This window comes from Anopheles arabiensis, chromosome 2, assembly GCF_016920715.1.
Source record: "Anopheles arabiensis isolate DONGOLA chromosome 2, AaraD3, whole genome shotgun sequence".
Lineage (NCBI taxonomy): Eukaryota > Metazoa > Arthropoda > Insecta > Diptera > Culicidae > Anopheles > Anopheles arabiensis.
Window position 1 is genome coordinate 17,921,151 of NC_053517.1, and position 13,390 is coordinate 17,934,540.

The 13,390-nt window shown below is 47.0% G+C and overlaps 6 protein-coding genes across 12 annotated transcripts in view; 5 read left to right on the forward strand and 1 right to left on the reverse strand.

Annotated features, from left to right (window-relative positions):
• Positions 1–467, forward strand: part of LOC120897267 (zinc finger SWIM domain-containing protein 7-like) — a 28,814-nt gene extending 28,347 nt beyond the window's left edge. The window contains exon 2 of the mRNA XM_040301997.1: positions 11–467. Coding sequence (XP_040157931.1) covers positions 11–447 — 437 coding nt within the window. The 3' untranslated portion in view covers positions 448–467. The remainder of the gene's footprint in view (positions 1–10) is intronic.
• A 6-nt stretch (positions 468–473) lies between these two features.
• LOC120897263 lies at positions 474–1,672 on the forward strand. The gene is made up of 2 exons (XM_040301992.1): positions 474–654; positions 798–1,672. Exons 1-2 carry the CDS (start codon positions 505–507, stop codon positions 1,590–1,592), a joined length of 945 nt encoding a protein of 314 aa, XP_040157926.1. The 5' UTR covers positions 474–504; the 3' UTR covers positions 1,593–1,672.
• Positions 1,673–2,075: 403 nt separating this feature from the next.
• Positions 2,076–3,483, forward strand: LOC120897266 (RNA-binding protein 7). The gene is made up of 2 exons (XM_040301996.1): positions 2,076–2,408; positions 2,479–3,483. The coding sequence occupies exons 1-2, from the start codon at positions 2,325–2,327 to the stop codon at positions 3,160–3,162; spliced, it is 768 nt and encodes a 255-aa protein (XP_040157930.1). The 5' UTR covers positions 2,076–2,324; the 3' UTR covers positions 3,163–3,483.
• On the reverse strand, positions 3,458–6,432 carry LOC120897265 (tetraspanin-33-like). Its single transcript, XM_040301995.1, has one exon. The coding sequence runs from the start codon at positions 5,960–5,962 to the stop codon at positions 5,129–5,131; it is 834 nt and encodes a 277-aa protein (XP_040157929.1). The 5' UTR covers positions 5,963–6,432; the 3' UTR covers positions 3,458–5,128.
• Positions 6,433–6,739: 307 nt separating this feature from the next.
• LOC120896213 (mediator of RNA polymerase II transcription subunit 31) lies at positions 6,740–9,788 on the forward strand. Of its 7 annotated transcripts, XM_040300180.1 has the most exons (5): positions 6,740–6,998; positions 7,073–7,099; positions 7,862–8,372; positions 8,722–8,811; positions 8,891–9,788. In XM_040300180.1, exons 3-5 carry the CDS (start codon positions 8,342–8,344, stop codon positions 9,577–9,579), a joined length of 810 nt encoding a protein of 269 aa, XP_040156114.1. In that variant the 5' UTR covers positions 6,740–6,998; positions 7,073–7,099; positions 7,862–8,341; the 3' UTR covers positions 9,580–9,788. The 7 variants fall into 7 exon arrangements, with proteins under 7 accessions (XP_040156114.1, XP_040156110.1, XP_040156112.1 ...); XM_040300176.1 differs by lacking the exon at positions 7,862–8,372 and having other exon boundaries at positions 6,740–7,001; XM_040300178.1 differs by lacking the exon at positions 7,073–7,099 and having other exon boundaries at positions 6,740–7,001.
• Positions 9,789–10,148: 360 nt separating this feature from the next.
• On the forward strand, positions 10,149–12,148 carry LOC120894023. Its single transcript, XM_040296354.1, has 2 exons — positions 10,149–11,293; positions 11,492–12,148. Exons 1-2 carry the CDS (start codon positions 11,155–11,157, stop codon positions 11,752–11,754), a joined length of 402 nt encoding a protein of 133 aa, XP_040152288.1. The 5' UTR covers positions 10,149–11,154; the 3' UTR covers positions 11,755–12,148.
• The last annotated feature ends 1,242 nt before the right edge of the window (positions 12,149–13,390 follow it).

A 13,390-nucleotide genomic window follows, 5' to 3' on the forward strand; every position in this document is an offset into this window, starting at 1 on the left:
TTTCTTGCAGTCGATAAAACACACCTGCTGGAGCTGGAATCTCTGTTCGGGCAGGCGCTACTGTCTCGCGCAATCGGCATCGTGTACGGCAAGCAACCCATCACCGCCTACTGCACAACGGACGACAGTCAGTGTGGTTTGCTCGAGGTGCCTGGATCAAAGTACGGAACAGTGTACAAAGTGTTCCCGGGCATCAATTTCTGTGCCTGCGAATCGTTCCGCGACTGGCTGTTGAAGCAACGGCGCCAACCCACGTGCAAGCACGTACTAGCTGCCCGGCTGGCACTAATATTGAACAGGAAAAAGGACGTTCCACTTGCCTGTGACAGTTTGCACCAGCTAAAACAACAATTTGTGGAAGACTGCTTGAGTTTGGGTGGTGCAGGTGGAAGCGCCGTAGCGCATCAGCAACCAGCATCAATCTCCTGCAACAACAACGCCGTATAGTAACTGATTTTAAACAGGATTTTCCCCTACATTCCCTCTGCCTGGCTGTACAGTTTGATGCAAAGGACGAAGCGTCTATTTGGCAAAGGGATTATTTCAAACCCCAAAATGGTGACGCAGTCCCAGTTTAGCCAGATACAGTTTCAGGCCGTGCTGAACAAATTTTCCATGCTGTACAACGTAATGAAGGCTGCGAATTTCGTCGATGTAAGGATTGCGCTGCAATTTAAATGATTTGAAAATGTATTAAAGAAGCTTTTCTCTACCAATTCTCTCTCTCTCTCTCTCTCTCTCTCTCTCTCTCTCTCTCTCTCTCTCTCTCTCTCTCTCTCTCTCTCTCTTACCTTTAGAACGCCATTGTGCAGCTGAGCAACGACGGAATGAAGGTGATCGTTGAGGATGCGAAAAGCATCCAAGCATCGGCCTACATTACGCGGGCTTGCTTTTCCGAGTTTAAACTGGCCATTGCGCGACCCTCTTCCGTGGCGGACGCTCCCAACAATCCTGACGCTACGCTGCCCTTCATTTCGTTCGGGCTCAACCTGAAGGTGTTTACGGATTGTTTGAGCATGTTCACTAGCGGTGATTACGATTCGAGCCTGAAGCTTATCCAAAAGGGTACCGGTGCCCCGTTGATCGTGATCCTGGAGCAGCACGGCGAGGACGACCTCATTACGGAGTGTTCGGTGCGCACGATGGACCCGTTCGACTGTATGGAGCTGGACTTTGAGGACGAGCAGCAGATAGTGAGCAAGCTCAACGTGAAGGGCATGGAGTTTTTCCAGCTGCTGAGCGAGATGGATCGCAACTGTGACGAAATTGAAGTGATTATTTCACCCGACGCACCGCACCTGATTTTACACTCGTTCGGAGAGCTGCATTCGGAAACGAGCGTTGAAATAACCAACACGAGCGACATGCTGATTACGTTCAACTGTACCGATGCGAGTCGCAATCGGTACAAGTTCCATCATTTCCGGCTTGCCATGCGTACGCTCGCATTGGCTTCCAAGGTGGCACTGCGCACCAACAGCGAGGGCTTGCTAGGGCTGCAAGTGATGATCGAGAATAGTGATAGTTCGCACATTTTTGTGGAATACTTTATCTTGCCACTGATGTCGGACGGTGATCAAACCACTCTGTAGTGGATCGTTTGTTTCACTAGCGTGTCTTGAAAGATAAAGAATTAAAGCACACGCAAACCTAAGCTTTGTTTCACATCAAACTTTCGCGATGAAATTATTTTGTAGAAATCTCCGAAACTAGTAAGAACCACAGACAGAATAAGTTGACAAACTGTGCACACTTCTGGGAAAATTTAAAATGCTTTGATGTTTTCAACGAAAGCAAAACATTTTCAACAACCTTCAACGTACAATCTACCCTTGAGTTACGCGGTTCGAAAAGTGGTGTATGAGTTTTACGAGTTGGCTATTTGGGAAACTCTTGGAGAAAATTGTTTAGACACGTTTTAGTTTTCGAAATTTTAATTTGGCTCAGTTATTCCGCTACACCGATATCGTAGAAACACATTAACCGCGTATCTTGGGCACATACTGTATACTGAACGAAACTTATGTCAATGTCAACCTATCGAACGAAATTAGACGAACCGTCAATGACAGCAGGCCAAACAGTGCTGTCAAAACAATTCTGTCGACGGCGCACGGCGTTCGAGTTTTAATTTTGCAAGCAGCTAAAGTACAAACAACCGAAACCTTTTGCTTTTATTTTAAACAATTCCACTTGCGAATCTCAACAATACGGCATTATTCGTTAGTTTGTGGCGCATTTCACAAGACTGTACATCCAGTTGGCATTGAGTGGTCGTGTTCGGCGGTACAGAGTTTAAACAAGCGCGTGCCATCACCACCATCATGAGCGAAAACGACAGAACGCTTTGGTGTGGAAATCTAAGCGAACGAGTTACGGAAGAGATGCTGTACGAACTGTTCCTACAGGTATGGGCGCATTTTTGTTTTCGCTACGTGCGAATGACAATTAAACTAAATTCCCGTTCTCAAATTGTAGGCTGGACCGGTTGAAAACGTAAAGATTCCTCGCGACGCAGATCGGCGCCAGCGGAACTATGCCTTCATTACGTTCGCACACGTGTGCAGCGTAGAGTATGCGATGGACATATTCGAGGGTACGGCCCTTTTCCAGCGTACGCTTACGTTGCACCGGAAAAATCGCAACGGTCCGAATCCGGCAGCTTCGCCACAGGTTAATTTCAACTATCCAGCGGGCGGAGGTAGCACCAACAGCAACACATCCAGCAACAACAATCTCCAGCGATATTCGGACGATTCACCAATCCGAGCCCAGCAGCATCCGGTGGATGTGAACCCATTCATATCGCCGGACATTCGGATGGAAGCGTTCCCCGCACTGTATGCAGCGATGAACAATTCGCCAAACATCTTTACGCCAGACATTTTGGCCCACCTGGGGCAACAGTTGCTTGGGGCCGACTTTCCACCGTTTGCCGACGAAGCCGACCAGCAGCAGAACTCGCTGCGAACCAAAGGGCAGCGCAGAGAACGATCTCACCATCACGATCGGCACAGTAAGAAGCCGTACTCGCGGGACGACCGGTACGGCCACAGTAACGATCGCAGCGAGTCGCAGAGTAGCCGCAATCGGTACGATAATAGCAGCAGACGGAACAGCAACGACCAGGACCACCACCGAAACAGTCGCAGACGGAGATAGTGGTCGAGGATTGCTTCGCTGTGTATATGATGGTACAAAAGGATGAACAAGCAAGCAATGTTTACTATAAGTATCCCGAAAACTACCCCCACCCGATCGGGTGTGTGCGTGACGATCAGTTTTAAAGAGTTGTAAAGAACAACGACAAAGTTGCGTGTGTACATAGAGCGAACGATCTTTTTTCTGTCCTCTAAATCTATTAAATAACGACCACCAGGACGTTTAAGAACCTGCAAACCTTCAGAGAAACGATTGACGATTATAACAAAAAAAAAAAAAAATAAATAAACGTCTCTTTTTAATGCTGTATGACACGGTTTACACCTTTGCTTTATTCATTTTCAAATACCTATTTCATACAATTCTATTGAGCTTTACAAATATATGACATAGAATTGGCTTATAAGTATTTTTTTGTGTTATTATTTTTTTTAATCCTCTTTAGATCAAGCACAGTCCTTACGTTCTGATGTTTAAACCTTGCCTCCGTTATTCGATTTCAAATATGCTTTCCTGGCTGTCCCTTACTTTTAAAACATGGAATCATGAAAACATGGAGCGAGCAAGCGGTACAGCTTCATCTGCTTCTTCATCTGCTTCTTCTCGCTACTACATGCACGCTTTGTTGGAATATTGTTGCTGTTACACGTTATCTAGTATATCGCTAACACGAATCAGGAAGAAACATCACGAAACGTTTTGCGTTGCCGCGCATTAAAAAGATACATTTGATATTCTGCTACCCAGCCACGCGACACGTCGTTTTGAGATTGTATAAATTGAGATACACGAATCCTTTTTCTTGTTTTTTTTTGTTTTTATGTTGAGTCTTACCGCCGTTGTCATTACGGGGGTTTGCGAACGAGTGCGGTCTTGCATTTAACTTTAGCTGAACACTAAACGATAGCGCCTAAACACTTTGCGTACGTTTGAAACGGCTTGTCTTTTGTCTTTCTTTGTAAATCATTATCCAGTCTGCTCTTGTGCATATCAGTCGTTCTTGTGCAGCGAAAATCGACGCGAACATCCCACAAAAGTTCACCTTTCACTCTGGCTCTAGTGGGGGGGAGGAATAAACTTTAAAAACTAGCGCTTTTGTAAAATTCGGAGCTGAAAGAAAACGGCGACAAAACGGGTTTCACAAGGGGAAAGGGAATGGAGCTAATAGTGAGTATGGAAAGCGGATTCAGCAAGAGAAATAATACTAAATGCAATAGAGGGGGGAAACGAAAAGTCTGCTGAATCCAAAGTCCCACCGAAATATGGTGGTCAGAATAACTTACATGCGATTAAACAATCTCACCGAACAGTGCATTATTTGTTGCAAAATTTTGAACCATCGTCGGTCCACACCACCCAACTAACCAACGTGTCTGTGTGCGCGCTCGTGCGCCCTCGCGCGTTTGCTTATGTCTCAAGATAATTGCTTAACCCCCGAAGCGGCGGAGCGTTTGCGCAAACTTTTTAACCGCAAATGATCATCTCACAGCTCGTTGACGGTGGCGCGCACCGAAGGGTGGAGGAGAGGTGGAAAGCGGACACATCTTTAGCAATGCAGAGCGATGGATACTTGGATGGATAGATGAATGGAGCTGAACTGGAGAGGGGGGCGGGGGTGGGGGAGGGAGGGCGCATTTACTATTACAACCTCACTCACCAACCACCGCCACCAACAGCAGCCACACGCTTTGCTATGTGGTGCGTGTTGTGATGATTATGCTGAATGACTGCGAAGAACGAGATGAAGGGAAATGATGTGCTGCTGCTGCTGCTGCTGCCTTGCGCTTGTACGACGACAAAACACTTCCATTGTGCTGGGGTTTTTTTTTTGAATTTTGTTTGCTTCTTCTTCCTCCTCAGTCATGTCTTGCTTCGATTGTGTGTTTGCGTTCGCGCTTGCAGTTTTTCTTTACACTGGCCGACCGCAACCACCGCCACCACCAGCACTCCACCCGACGTAAATTCACTATGACCAGCTACTCTTCTGCAGATCGATCTGTCCTTCGAGCGTTTTGGCGAGATAGATGACGAACAGCTGGCTGATGGCGGCCCCGAGCGCAATGCCCGCAATCACGTACAGGTTCCGTTCGGCCCACACGCGCACAATCTCGATGCACCCGTTGGTCCAGATCTTCTTGCTGGCCGCGGCCACCGACTGCTGCTGGATGTGGTAGCCGCACATGATGTTCACCAGGCCGGAGCTGATGTCGGTCGCGTTGATGCAGCAGCTGTACGGGACGCCGCACTTTTCCACGCTCGGTGACGAGCAGTTGAAATACTCGTTCTTGCCCCAGTCCAGGTAGCCCTCGTTGCTAAGCCCGCAGCAGTGGAACTCCTGCTGCGCAAAGTCGATGAGATTCTGCAGGTCCGGATCGTCCCGGTAGGTGGTGATGATTTTGTCGGTGAACGATTCCTCCAGCACCGCGTTCACCTTGTGCGGGAACACGAACGCGGTGATGGCGATGGCCATCTCGCACAGGAAGAAGATCAGCAGGCAGAGCGAGTAGAACTTGAGCAGGCAGGTGTTTTCGCGCAGCGCCCCGAGACAGCCGGCCAGGCTGACCACGAACACGATCGCCCCGGCGATGATCATTACCAGCGACAGGTTCAGCACGATGTCGTAGAACGTTTCGAGCTTGATCAGCCCGGTCGCCTGCCATTTGTCGACGAACGCGTAAAACCCGATCCCGATCAGCAGTCCGCCAAACAGCCAGAAGATGAAGTTGAGCAGAAATATCATATACTTCACGCAGGAGCTGACGTACGTAAAGTTGTGGGTTGGGTAGCGGTACGGAGGCATCGTGTGGCTGCGACGGTGTTGCTGCTGCTGCTGCTGCTGCTTTGCCGTTCCGTTGCCTGTTGTCCTTCGACCGTGCCTCGATGCCCTTATACGGACGAAGAGCGGGGAGGTAGGGGACAGGAGGAAGGGGGGCGGTGCTCCAGTTGGCTTTTGGTCTCAGGTGTGATGCTGCTTATCTGGGCTCGCTGGCATTGGCCAACACACGGGCAAATCCTTTGTTTACTAATTCAGGCAGCCCAGGCACTGCACTAAACAAACCGAAAACAGTCCACACACACAGCACAGCAAACTACACCGTGCATCGATTATGAATCATCGCCACGGTCGGCTCTACACAGCGCGAGCGGAATCACTTTGAACTAAAACAAAATCATAGAGCAAGAAGCTCCTTCCCACTTTCGAATCTGTGCCTACGGAAAAAATTTGCTTCTAAACTTGGTTGTCTAGCTTTTTTTTCTTTTCTTCTCTCCTCCAGTCAATGATCTATTTGCAGGGGTCGCCGGCTTGTACGCGCGGTGACAGTAGGGGCAGCATCTTTCGACGGGTTTTATAATTTTTTATTGCTCTTTCGAAGCGATTCAATCCACACTGATGGACCAAGAGAAGATATTTTAATTTTAAGTAAATGAAAGAGAGAAATTTCACTCTAAATAATGTCATAAAACAATAAAATATTGCATTTTATTCTTGACGAAACAACTGTCAACGCTGCGTGCCTGGACGAAACTGAACGAAACATCACCGCTCGCCCCGGAACTGTCAAACAGAGGTGCCAAAAAAAGAAGACAAGCGATTTTGACGCGTCAAATCGCAGTCCCCGAAACGAAACAGAACCGACACACAGAAAGCGGCAAGGAAAAAGTGCGTGCGTGCTTCAATATCGATGGAAAGCGACCGTTCGTCTGCGTATTAGCGTACAAATCCTGGTGCCCCCGGCGTTGAATCGCCCACCAGCCTGGAGAGGAGACCGGATCGTTCCACCCGTCATACGGCAACAGTGCTTACAAGGCAGCAAGGGCTATCATGAACCCCTACGGTAGTGAGTACGGTTTTTGCCCGTGTGCGGATCATAAATCATCTCTTTTCTTATTTATCTCCCCTTGTTTATAGATGGTTCCCCGTGTATGCACCAACTCTGTATGTTTCTTTGTTTATGTGTAACCTGTGCGGGGGGGTTTGAGTTTCGTTTGCAATTTGCTGATTTGCGTTTTCTCCCTGCCCGTGTCCGTGAATTGTTAAATCCTGTCGGCGGGTAGCACACCGCACCGGGCTTGCAACTGGGAACTGCTTGGACTAGTGCAGACCGGCTCACGCGCGCGAGGACGGTTGTTCCTGGTTAACGGTGAAGGGGGTTTGAGGCAGCCGGTAGCCAGGAGCATCCGTCCTGTTCCATCGATGTTAGCCTTTGTGTTAGATTATTAGAGCAATAGTGTTGTCCTCGTGATCTTTCTCGATCAGCTCCGATGCTGACGATCGACAGCAACTTTTTGCGCAGGCCGTGATTGTGATCGCAGCAATATATCCTGCGTTTAGAAGTAGCAAAAGTTCAATTCAGTAATTGCACGAATAATTTAAACTTCAGCTCCTTATATCTTTCCCGGGGAAAACTTTCCATCCGACCGTGATTTTGCTACCAGTGAACCTACAATCCTACAGCGCTGCAACATTTCCGTGTAGAGGCGTAGAGTTTGCCCCATTTCCTGTTGTAATAGTGTACATAAACCGCACACCGCATTACGTTACCTCTTCTTTCCAGCACCGTTCTTCTGTTATGTTGTAAATAATGAATTCCTGTTTTATTTTTTTCTTTCTTTTTCTCTCTTTTCTCTTCCTCCTGTTTGTATGATCGTTAAACCCCGTACAAAACCACACCGATACACACAAAATATCCTGCTCTAGCTATCGTAATCGACGCGAAGAAGCGGATAGCAAGCGAATAGCGAAATAGTAGTGAATAGAATCTTGAATAGCAAGCCTCCTTACAAGTTATCCTTTTTGCGGAAAATTTATTTGTGCCTAATTTTGCCAGACACGCCTCGTCTGCGCATCCCCTTTGCTGTGTATAATTTCCGCGTGTTTCAGCTTTCCTAGCTTCATTCCCACTACATCACACCGTCCGATCGTTCGGCGTTTTGGGCTACAGCACTCTTTCAGTTCAGATAAATAGATTTTTTGTCAATCAAGCACCACACACTCTGCTCCCCCTTCTATTCGGTAATAACGGTCACTCACTGCCGACCCACACCGCTCTAGCACTGGAAACTCTTTCCGATCAAATTCAGGAAAACTGCACATACATACCACACACACACACACACGCCTAGACATACGTAAACAAACGCACACATACATTAGGGCAAAAAAAAAAACAAAAAAGCCATGGCTAATAAAATGGTCGGGAAGGGTAAATGTAAGTACTTTATGTTATTCTACCTTTCAATCTCCCTTTTTATGTTTACCTCCCTGTACTGAATGTCCTTGTGATCTGCATTTCACTTTACATTTTAATAACAATATTAGTGATTAAAAACCTGTAATGTTCCTTCATTACTACTGCACATAATATCCCTTTGTCCTATTAACAATTCCTTCTGCCGGCATGCAATCTTTCGTCTGTATCTGTATTTCGTTGTGTTACTGCTTAACTTACCCCTACCTCTTTGCCCGTGTGTACAAAAGGGTGCCGATTTTGAGTAGTATCAAAATCAATGCAAATAATTTAATAAAATCATTACACTTGCCTCTTCCCCACCTTGCAGTACCTGTTGAATCGGAGGACGCGCAAAAGCTTCGGTTTCAGGTGGAGCTGGAGTTTGTGCAGTGTTTAGCAAATCCCAACTATCTGCACTGTAAGTGTACCGGAGTAAGCTGCTATTGAGGCGTTTTTTAGCTAACCATTTCCGCCCACTCGGTTTGCCCTATTTCTAGTTTTAGCCCAGCGAGGATACTTCAAAGATGCTGCCTTCGTCAACTACCTTAAGTATCTGCTGTACTGGAAGGAGCCGGAGTACGCGAAATACCTCAAGTTTCCCATGTGTCTGTACTTTCTCGATCTGCTGCAGTACGAGCACTTTCGGCGCGAGATCGTCAGCGCACAGTGCTGCAAGTTTATCGACGACCAGGCGATCCTGCTGTGGCAGCACTACACCCGGCGGCGCACGCGGCTGACCGCGCTCGGGACCACCAGCCTGACGGGGCTGGCGGTGGGCGGCCAGCCGGTCGGGGGCGGTGTCCAAGGGACGCTACTATCGAACGATCCCGCCATCATGCCCAACAGTAGCAGTAACAATGGTAGCAATAATGGAAGCTCGAACAGTAGTAACAACGGTGCCGGCGGTGGCGGCACCGGTGGTGTTGGTGGCGTCGGTGGAATTAGTAACGCCAACAATGGTAATAGCAACAACGGCCCCAACAGTGGCAGCGTGAATGTACCGTCGTCGGTAGGGCAACAGCAGCAGCAGCAGCAGAACGGTGCAGGAATCACGCAGCACAACGGAGTGGGTGGTGGGGGAGGCGTGGTAGGTGGCGGTGGCATGCTGGGCAATCCGATGGGGGCGTTGGGCGGTGGTGGCAGCAGTTTACCCGGTGGAGGCGGCATCAATCAAAAAGTTCCTTAAAGCGCGGAGCGGGACTCACTCGAGCCAGTGTGCAGATCAGCGTGCGGGGTCTCGGACCAATCTCGGAAGAAACGGCAAATGCCGCTTGCAAAACGTGTGTGTGACGTTTTCTTTTTTGTATAAAGACTGTTTTTTTTATAAATACTGTATAGCCTGTATGTGGTGTAGATTGTAAACGAACAATAGAGATAATTAAATTTCAATCCTTATTTGTGTCTTTTTTGTGTGTGGCTGTAAGAAAGCGGTAATCACCTTATGGTGTCAAAGTTGTTTGCAGAGGTGTCCAAAATTAAGTGCGCTTTCACGCCATTTTTGTCTTTATGGACGGGCTAAAAGCTTAGCACGGGTTAGGTTGTCTAGTGCCATGTGTATGATCGTGAGATCATCATACTAAAATCTTACTTTCTTGCTTCTAAACAGTTTTTTCAGATATCCCAAAAGCGTTTGTGAGTATTGGATTTTGTATTGTCTTGTATTGTAGATCTAGCAATCACGTAGTTGAAGAAATACAAAGGCAGATCTCAGTAGGCTGTAAAAGCAAGAACCAATAGTTCAGTTGTAATAAAACCACCAGCAAGAGCGGACATCTTTTGGTTGCGGACCCAGACAAGCAGAAAGAAGTGGCGGTTCACGGAATCCTGCAGTTTTCGCGAACAAGCTACGACACCTAGAAAATTCGGGTCGAAGTATATTTGAAACCCTCGAAGATGTGGGACACAGTGGTAAAGGATGTTCCAGCAGAGGCTAGTGAAGTGGCCAAGTTCGAGGAAATTGACGCCATGGCCAGGTCATTGCTGATGAGTTTAATCTCGGATGAGTACTTGGGATGTATACAAGAGAAGATCACGATGAAGGAAATGTAAAACGTTCTCAAAAATACATTCGCCAAGAAGACCTCGGGAAGGCAGATGGTTATACGAAATCAGACCGGTCGTCTTAAGTTCAAGGACGAGCTCACCTTCAACAATTTGAGGATTTTTTTCGGCTGCTCCAAGTAGCTGGATCGAAGCTAGAAGAAAGCGCTGTCTGCTCCGCCTTAAGTTTAACCCTTCCAGAGTCCTACGATCCCCTGATGACTGCGTTGGAAAACCCAATTCCCGAATCTCAATTCACTTATGAGTTAATAAAGACCCGGTTGCTAGGCGACGAATGTAAGCGCTCGGAAAGAATAGAAAATTTTGAAGAGAAGCCTACGGTCGTTGAAGACAATCGAAATAGAAACGGAAGCTTAAAGTTGAGCGGAAAGTGACATAACTGTGGAACATGAGGACACCTGAAAAAGGACTGCTGGATGAGGATGAACGTAAATGTTGCCAGTGGAACGAAACAGGTTGCGTTCATGGCGGATGGAACAGGACGAAAGAACCACTCATGGGATAAGCTGGAATTCATACTGTATTCAGGAGCCAGTGTCCACATCCTGTTGAACAACACGCCAGAGAGAACTTCTCGGCTGAATCGATCGGCTACTATGATATCCAGTCATGGCTGACCAAGACGCAGACGGATGTGGTATTTAAGGATACGATCACCTCGCAGCAAACATCGGATTAATTCCTTAATAAGCACCAGAGCATGCGGAAGATCGACAACTTCACGGAGCACTACAAGAAGATGATGGACTTCGACGAGGGTCTGACGTCCAAGAATCCGCAGTACATGATCTTGTGCGAGCGTCTGGAGACATGCAATTTAATCCAATGTGATTTCCGATGTAAGACCTCTTCCTTTCACAAGATTTTTTTTAAATTGATCGTTTCGCCGAATCAAAACCATTTGGAATTCCAGAACAAGGAAAGAAGACATTTATTATGTTTCTGATACATCCTGCTACAATCGTTACCAACGGTTGTTGTGAATTAATTCATTTGCATGGTTATTTTATAAACGATACCTTATCAACTTCTTACAGGTCTTCAGCAGCACCATTTTAAACGCAACGACATGGAAGAAGTGTGTCTTGGTTATTTTTCTTTTCTGGAGCATTCCACACGTGCTTCCAATTGGAATCGATCGTTCCCACTGCGACCAAACGTTTTCGATCGGTTTTTCGATAGTCTTCGCGAACAGTGCTTATTTATCGCCCGGTGCCCTACTCCGCAGCATCCGCGAGTGTATGGTTGTTCCGTCCAACGGATAACGGGTTGTTCCGATATTTATCGGCAGTTGTGTTGAACAAAAAAAAAATTGGAACCCAGGTGAACGATGGATAATGTTTGGTGCAACGAAGAGCAAATGAAACAAGAACAACAGGTACAAATCAACTCCACATCCCCTTCCCCTTTCCACCCGGTCGCGGACGTTACTGGGACGGTGGTTTGCTCATTAACGGTCACCCCGGTAGGAAGAAAAATCACTTTCAGCAGCAGCGAAAGAGATAGAGAAAAAGAAACATCAGAGGGCGATGGGAACCGATCGCAAACACGCATGGAGTGGATCGGATTTTTGCAGTTAGATTTGATGACACTTGAAAATCGAGATAAGATCAGCAATGAATCAAAATTGGACCAAATCAATAAAGGCATCATAAAACAGCTGTTAGTCCGATTGTGCGACAGATTGCTAAGCTAATGAGATACGGGTTTTTACTTATTTTCTAAACCCTCGTTACAGTTAAATTAAGACACAAATACACAATTTAAAGTCACTGCCTATCGCAGGAGAAACCATCTACGATCGATCATGTGATCACATGTGTGTGTATTTGCTGAAAGTGACAATGTTGGCTTTCACTGGGCCAACTGTCCGTCCAGAGCCCATAGCTTCCTACTGTGCCGGAACGAACGGTCGGTGCAAAACCATCAAACAAAGGTCACGGTAAACCATTGCCAGCGACCTAGAGCTTGGGTGGTAACGAACGATGACACTTTCTTCTTTGTTCCGGCCTGTTGTGCATCCCTTGGAATGGTGGTTGTGGACAGCTTCGGCACGATTCGAATCGGCCACATACCACCACCATTACCACGGCAGAGAGACAGAAGATGCATCCAAATGTAATTGTGTCGGCGCTTCAACATCATCACCATCATCATCATCACGATCATCCCCCATCCCGGAGCTGGTGCACGATCGTCGTGGGGCACCCCTTTCCATGGAAAGCAAACAACATTACCCACCACACCACAAGCGAGTGTGCAAAACCATCCATGGATTAATAGCAACCGACTGGCGTGTTGTCATTCGGCCGTCTCCGGCCGGCCATCGGAGGATGGGTGAGGGTCGCTGGGCTGGGATCTATTCTAGCCCTGTCCGAAAGAGAAAACGGTGTCGTTACGATCGCTGTGCGAAATTCCAAACCGTAGAGCAGTTCGCGGCTGCTATGCGGAACCTTTTTCCTTGTAACAGTGGTAAAAGGGTCGTATCGTATGATGCGTTGGGAAAATGTGGTTCCCCCACCGTTTCTATCCGCCTTCTTCTAGTAAGGGTGAAAATTTGAATTCCAAAATGGTTAGTTTGCGAAAACCGCACGATAGCGCGTTAGTAGGACACAATAATTAATCAATTCACGGTACAGGAAGCATCCCGCGTAGAAGCAACGGGCAGCATTTGTTTTTTTGTTTTTGCCTTGGCGGCAACATGTTAACATAAAGGCAATTAAAATAATTAAAATATTATTTGGGCAAACTTTTGCTTTGGCAGCTTTCAAGCAAACAAGCGTACGCGTAAGCGGTCATTAGTTGTACCTCGCCGGATATGTGTTACATGCTTGATTTTGATTTATTTGGCAAATCTGCATTGTTTTGCTTGTTTTTTTTTTGAGCCACTTGCTAGTTTGGCTGTTGTTTTAATAAAATGTGATGCTTATTTCTAT

Bases quoted from the DNA above. Each gene is read 5' to 3' on its own strand.
- LOC120897263 (XM_040301992.1), top strand. From the start codon at position 505: ATGCAAAGGACGAAGCGTCTATTTGGCAAAGGGATTATTTCAAACCCC. The intron at 655-797 runs GTAAGGATTGCG...TCTTACCTTTAG, and splicing joins AGGCTGCGAATTTCGTCGAT to AACGCCATTGTGCAGCTGAG.
- LOC120897266 (XM_040301996.1), top strand. From the start codon at position 2,325: ATGAGCGAAAACGACAGAACGCTTTGGTGTGGAAATCTAAGCGAACGA. The intron at 2,409-2,478 runs GTATGGGCGCAT...CTCAAATTGTAG, and splicing joins TGTACGAACTGTTCCTACAG to GCTGGACCGGTTGAAAACGT.
- LOC120897265 (XM_040301995.1), bottom strand. From the start codon at position 5,962: ATGCCTCCGTACCGCTACCCAACCCACAACTTTACGTACGTCAGCTCC.
- LOC120896213 (XM_040300176.1), top strand. The intron at 7,100-8,721 runs GTATGTTTCTTT...CCCACCTTGCAG, and splicing joins CCCGTGTATGCACCAACTCT to TACCTGTTGAATCGGAGGAC. The intron at 8,812-8,890 runs GTAAGTGTACCG...CCCTATTTCTAG, and splicing joins AAATCCCAACTATCTGCACT to TTTTAGCCCAGCGAGGATAC.
- LOC120894023 (XM_040296354.1), top strand. From the start codon at position 11,155: ATGCGGAAGATCGACAACTTCACGGAGCACTACAAGAAGATGATGGAC. The intron at 11,294-11,491 runs GTAAGACCTCTT...AACTTCTTACAG, and splicing joins AATCCAATGTGATTTCCGAT to GTCTTCAGCAGCACCATTTT.